Below are 6,279 nucleotides of genomic sequence, written 5' to 3' on the forward strand. Positions count from 1 at the left end.
TGCTGGCACCCCCTATCTCCGCCACTGGACGAGGAGCCGCCACCACCACTGCCACGCTCACCCTACATCGGAGAGAAGACTTTCCCCATTGCTGCCATCATCAGAACCATGAGGCTCACCAGCATAGATGAAACATAGTCCTATGTCACTGATAGGAAGACAACAATGACTCAACACCCAGCCACAAAGGTACTGCACATAGGGAGCAAGTCGCCACCTTGGTCATCATCTACGAAGCCACGACACCAGCCAACCCTAGTGGCACCGCGCTACAGGCTGATGGCTGACCAAAGATGCATGCGACACCTCGCGGACGGATCTGGAATAACAGACGAGAGCACCAACCACAACCGCACAAACATTTCAATAAAAGGCCACAATCGAACAGCCAGGAAGCCATGTTAGGGACCAAGCCGCCTCCCACAACCAAGGCCACATCGATTCACGGAAATTACAAATGCCGACCGGCGTGGCAAATGAACACATTAATCCGTCGGGGACGTAGATTATTTGTTTGTTTGCCAGTGGAATTACAAATTGTGAAATCCTCCTAGATTAGCCCAGACTCACTGGAAAAAATTGTATCCTCTGAATCAAATGTCATATCTTTCTCTATAGGAAATTGATACATGACATCTCACTTATGATTTTTCTATTCACATGATATACCTAGCCTATGAGCAAAGAAAACCTAAATTATTATTTTTACCAGGATCATACCCCTTTTCATTAAGAGGCAAAAGTTACGCAAGGATTTTACGTACACGCTGATATGGAGGCGTGGGATTGGAAATAAGGGAGGAAGGGGCCATAACTAAAAATACTATCATTGGAAACTATGTTTAAATACGAATCCGGCGGTATATTTTTTAGTAACATGCATTATTATTTTTTTAGTTAAATTTATGGTCAAAATTTGATACAAAATATTAAGGGGACCAATAAACCAGAATGGAGGTACAGTGGTAGTTTTATGTAAGGTTCTCGTAGGTGTAGTATTATTGTTTCATTAATTGCTCAACAAAAATATTGAATATAGAAGTTCACACGAACATAAAGCTAGAACTATGTCAAATAGTACCCCCCCCCCCTCCTTTCTGGTTTATAGAGCTTATCTTAAATTTTTTGTTTTTCCAATTTAAAGGGCTCATTTTCATCTCATGTTTAGTTTCTGAGGCGCATTAAATTTTTGCATGCAAGAATTAAAAAAAACACCATCCCTTTTAAACCCAAACATACACTCTTCAAATTATGGAGTGGAGTAAAAAATGCATTGAAAAGATGCATGCCATCATCTCTCCCCTCTTTAATTATCCAACCCCCAATAAGCTAAGTGCGTGTAGAAAATAAGACGACTATGGCCGCGTTCGGCTCCTCCCCGCTCCCTCCACTCCGCTCCGGAGTGGACGAGCCTCTAGCTCATTTTTACGGAGCAGGCTAAACTAAGCTCCACAAATCCATGGAGTCGGAGCGGATGAGATGGATTCCGAACACGGTCTATGTATAGAATGCTATTGGTCTTGATTACCGTGTGATGAGAGAAAATATTTTAAAATACATTAAAAAGATAAAAATACATTCTTTTCTGAACAAATTTTAAACCTAAACATACACTCTTCACCGGAGGCAGCAGGGAGTAGAGTACTTCCCCTTCTCGGCTGTTGGCGGCAACCACATCAGACACCACCCGTGGTTTGACAACAAGCCCATCATCATCCGTCTGGCAGCCAAGGTAGTTGGCGCCAGTACCATCCGCTGCAACACCACCCACACTTATATAAAGGCCCAGCCGCTCAAGCCTCTCCTCAAGTTCTTCTCCGTGAGCTCTCTTATCATCCGCAGAACCCCGGAACATTTCTTGGTCTGTTGCTCGATCGGTTCCGGTTGCCTTCACCATTAGTACATCCAGCTCGAGGCTCCGCCTAGTTCTTGTTTCCTATGGCCGCGCAATCTTGGAACCCTTTCTCTTGCTGCGTCCGCGGCGCAGCCGTGGACGACGACGACCACCGCGAGTCGCGGAGGGGGAATAAGGGCAGCCCGAGGTCGCCGCTGAAGAGCCTGAGCTCGTCGGGGACGCTGTCACCGGAGGAGCTCTCGCTGACGCTGTCCGGCTCGAACCTGCACTCCTTCACATACGCCGAGCTCCGCGCGGCGACGGCGAGCTTCTCGCGCGCCAACTACCTCGGCTGCGGCGGGTTCGGCCCGGTCTACAAGGGCGCCGTCAACGACAAGCTCCGCCCCGGGCTGGCCGCGCAGGCCGTCGCCGTCAAGTACCTCGACCTGGAGTGCGGCACGCAGGGGCACCAAGAGTGGCTGGTGAGTGCGAAGCAGAGTCCTGAGCTCCTGATCGGTCAAATGCTTGCGAGATTGATTGATTCGGCTGCTAACTGACGACGATTATTTTGTCATGCTGTTGCAGGCAGAGGTTTTCTTTCTTGGGCAACTGAGGCACAAGAACCTAGTGAAACTGATCGGCTACTGCTACGAGGACGATTATCGGATGCTAGTCTACGAGTTCATGAGCGCCGGGAGCTTGGAGAAGCACCTCTTCAAAAGTGAGTTCGTGAGACCAACAAGTCAAACAAATTTGTTAACTTAATTAAAAGTTTGCACGTACAGTACTACATGCGCGATGAGCTGTTCTTGTCCTCTGCCTTTATTCTCTGTTTCCTTTTTGTTAAGTGGGGAAGGGGCTTTCAAGTTATACAACTCTTGGTCAATGTGGAGTACGTAACTGACAAGAAACATCCTACAATCTTCAGGTATCAGTGGGTCTCTCCCATGGATGACAAGGATGAAGATCGCTGTTGGCGCGGCAAAGGGCCTCGCCTTCCTTCATGGTGCCGACCCGCCGGTGATCTACCGCGACTTCAAAGCCTCCAACATCTTGCTCGATTCGGTAAGCCACCCGTAGTCTTCAGGCTTTTTCAGTTGCAACACTAAACTGAAATGTCACCGTCATCTGGGAACAACACGTCGTCACCTCCCATCACTGTTAGAATTATTACAGGGTCCAACAAAAAGTTAAGTCTTGGTTCCTTCAAATTCCAGGCTGCCACAAAATATTTTACTTTTGTTTTCAAAATGCTTTTTGAGTCCTCATTTTGGAAGCTTGTAGTCATATAGTTGGCACATACAACACCGACGTGACTGGAACTCGGAAGGTTCTTGGATGCATGATAAACTTGAGAAATACAGTCTGCCCTACCCCCATATCACCACCTAATTAATTGAAACATAGCTACCTATCACTGTCTAGCTTACACAAATAGATACCCTGCAAAGTGTAGATACATATAAACAGTAATATTCTTATTTCATCTTATATTTCTCTTATGATGTCAATTGTGAGACATTTCACCTAACCAAATTTGAACTTCTGTTATCTCAGGACTACAACACTAAATTGTCAGACTTTGGGCTGGCCAAGGATGGGCCTCAAGGCGACGCAACACACGTGACAACACGTGTAATGGGGACACACGGGTATGCAGCGCCCGAGTATATCATGACGGGCCACTTAACCGCCAAAAGCGACGTCTATAGCTTCGGTGTTGTGCTCCTGGAGCTCCTCTCAGGACGACAATCTGTGGACCGTGCACGACGACCAAGGGAACAGAACCTAGTGGACTGGGCTAGGCCCTATCTCAAACGGCCAGACAAACTGCACCAGGTGATCGACTCGGCCCTCGAGTGTCAGTACTCGTGCAAGGGTGCCGAAGTGGCTGCGTTGGTGGCGTACAAGTGTTTGAGCCAAAACCCCAAGTCCCGACCATCCATGCGGGAGGTCGTCAAGGCATTGGAGCCTGTACTCGACATGGATGACTTTTTTCCAGCGGGACCATTCGTGCTCACCATCGTTGTCGAGGATGAAAAGGTGATGGACATGAAGGTGGAGACTGAGGAGAAGCACCAAAGCCATCACCAGAACCATCAGGATAGGCACCGACATAAATACCCCGAATCGGTGATCCATGATGACATTGTGATCCATGGAGACAACAGACAGGTTGCCGGTTTCACCGGTGTGTTGCGGCGGCAACAGAGGACACTGAGTTACCACCGGGAAAGAGGGGCTTAGGAGTTAGGAGTATGGTAGTGGAAGTGCGCATGATTGTAGATAGAAGGTATGTATATGTACATACTACTGAGATGTGATATGGTGTCACATCGTTTGTTTAGAAATTGTGGATGTTGTTTCTTTCTTTTCTTCAAAATAGTGGCAAACATACAAAAGTTCAGTTCAGATTTTGGCCAAGTTTGTTGTTCTAATATGTGTGCAAATGAATGAGTCTACTTTTTTTGCGGGCTAAATGACTGAGTCTACTTGATGCCGCATGCTCATCTCTTTCACTTTCAAATTGTTGGTCCAACATTGTAAATCGTTGGCAAGTGAATTGGTAATATGAGAGAAAATCGACACATAAAAGCATATACTTATTTCTTAGAAATATTAGATGCAAAATATTGCAAGACCACAAGTTGAAATTGATCGCCTCACTTAATGATGTCAAGTTGGATAGGGCATGTAAACATTGCATCAGTAGAACAGTAATGTGTTCTGCCTGGCAGCATCTTCGTGTCGTTTTTGCGCTTTTTTTGGTTTTGGTTTCTGTTGTTCGGTTTTCTTGTGATCTGCTTTTATAATAAGAGAGCTTTCTTATGAATTTATATCGTTTGGATGTGTACTTTGATTGTTGTTTTACACATAAACTGAAGTAAAAACGTAATTCAAAACAATTATTGTTTACGCCTCATTAATAAAGAAAAAAGATACTGCCGCTAGTATCTCTTACGACCAGATCGATCAGGATCAGCTGGTCAATTTGGTCAAGAAATAGACTTAATCAGTTATTGACTTTCAAATTTCACTCGCCTAATTGGTTTCTGTCTCCTACAAGAAACCTAGACTCCAGTCCAAAATTCTGCCAAACAAAACATAAATAGTCAACGGCCGGTAGAAACTAGAGTCATTTCCATGTCAGTACGTATCATGGCTAAACTCACATGGTGTCACGCCCAGCAGCGCTGTGCTGTCATCGTTTCTTAATCCATACTAGAAGGATTGGACGCGCTTTGCTGCGCCGTTGATTTTATAGAGATTCTTAAATTTGTTTACTCACTCTATTTCAAAATATATAGTGTATTTTTTTTTTGAAAAGTTAAACCTCTTTAAGTTTGATTAAATTTGTACGGAAATATATCAAAATTCATAATATCAAATCGGTGTTATTAGATTCATCATGAAATAAATTTTCCTATTTTTTATTTTATATTGTCGATGTCGATATTTTTGGCTCTGAACTTGGTCAAAGTTAAAGAAATTTGACTTTACAAAAAACTAAAACCCTTATATTTTAAAATTGATGGAATATTTAGTTTGGCCGGTGAGGGAGATGATGTATTGTATTTTATGTTTATTTATAATGTGGTTATTCAGTGGACCTTTCGCAGTGTGATTCTGCGTTATTCTCTAATCAACCCCTATTAATGTGGGGACATTTTCGCGTCGGTGGCTGCATGTACTATACTCATGTTATAGTATCACATGATGTCGCTTTTTTCTAGGTATTGAAAGTCTAGGGGGGTTGGTATGTTTTTATAGGCCGGTTGTTGCTGATTAATTAAGAAAATCATTGACGCAATCAAATTTGTAAATTAAATCCAAAATTGAATACCGCAATCGGATGAAAGAACTTCAAAATTAGGTAACATAGAGAATTAAAATAATTAAATGAGAGAGTTTCTTGAGAAATTGTTGACCCGGTTGATGAAGCTATGTATCTAGGGTAGGGTCATGGATCTGATCAGATACCCTCCCCAAGGACATCTCTTAAAGAACTAGAAGCAGTCGAAGAAAAATCATCGTCCACTCGACCATAAAGCCATGTTCCACTCGACAGTCTTGAAGACACTCAACCATACGAACAACCACTCGACTACCAGAAGATTAAGAGCCACTCACTCTGCAACGGTCGGGATTTAAGTCATAGCTTTAATGGTCATTTATGTACTTTTATTACAGGCGTTACCAGTAACGTCTCTACCTTTATGTACCTTAAACCCTTTGTAACTGAGGGCGGAAGGGGTCTGACGAACTACATATAAGCCACCCCCTCCTCAGGGACAAGGGTTCGCACCCCCTGTAACTCACACGCGTATAATCCAGTCGACCGCCTCCGGGCTCCGAGACGTAGGGCTGTTACTTCTTCCGAGGAGGGCCTGAACTCGTAAAACTCGCGTGTATAACTCCTCCATAGCTAGGATCTTGCCTTTACA

At 44.2% G+C, this 6,279-nt stretch overlaps 1 protein-coding gene across 1 annotated transcript; it reads left to right on the top strand.

The window, feature by feature from the left end:
- Positions 1 to 1,831: 1,831 nt before the first annotated feature.
- LOC119301563 (serine/threonine-protein kinase RIPK-like) lies at positions 1,832 to 4,298 on the top strand. Its single transcript, XM_037578549.1, has 4 exons — positions 1,832 to 2,316; positions 2,420 to 2,555; positions 2,763 to 2,899; positions 3,392 to 4,298. The coding sequence occupies exons 1-4, from the start codon at positions 1,939 to 1,941 to the stop codon at positions 4,079 to 4,081; spliced, it is 1,341 nt and encodes a 446-aa protein (XP_037434446.1). The 5' UTR covers positions 1,832 to 1,938; the 3' UTR covers positions 4,082 to 4,298.
- The last annotated feature ends 1,981 nt before the right edge of the window (positions 4,299 to 6,279 follow it).

This window comes from Triticum dicoccoides, chromosome 5A (assembly GCF_002162155.2).
Source record: "Triticum dicoccoides isolate Atlit2015 ecotype Zavitan chromosome 5A, WEW_v2.0, whole genome shotgun sequence".
In the NCBI taxonomy this organism is placed as follows: Eukaryota; Viridiplantae; Streptophyta; class Magnoliopsida; order Poales; family Poaceae; genus Triticum; species Triticum dicoccoides.

Coding starts and splice junctions, on each gene's coding strand:
- LOC119301563 (XM_037578549.1), top strand. CDS start 1,939: ATGGCCGCGCAATCTTGGAACCCTTTCTCTTGCTGCGTCCGCGGCGCA. Junction 2,556..2,762: donor GGAGAAGCACCTCTTCAAAA/GTGAGTTCGTGA, acceptor TACAATCTTCAG/GTATCAGTGGGTCTCTCCCA. Junction 2,900..3,391: donor CCAACATCTTGCTCGATTCG/GTAAGCCACCCG, acceptor CTGTTATCTCAG/GACTACAACACTAAATTGTC.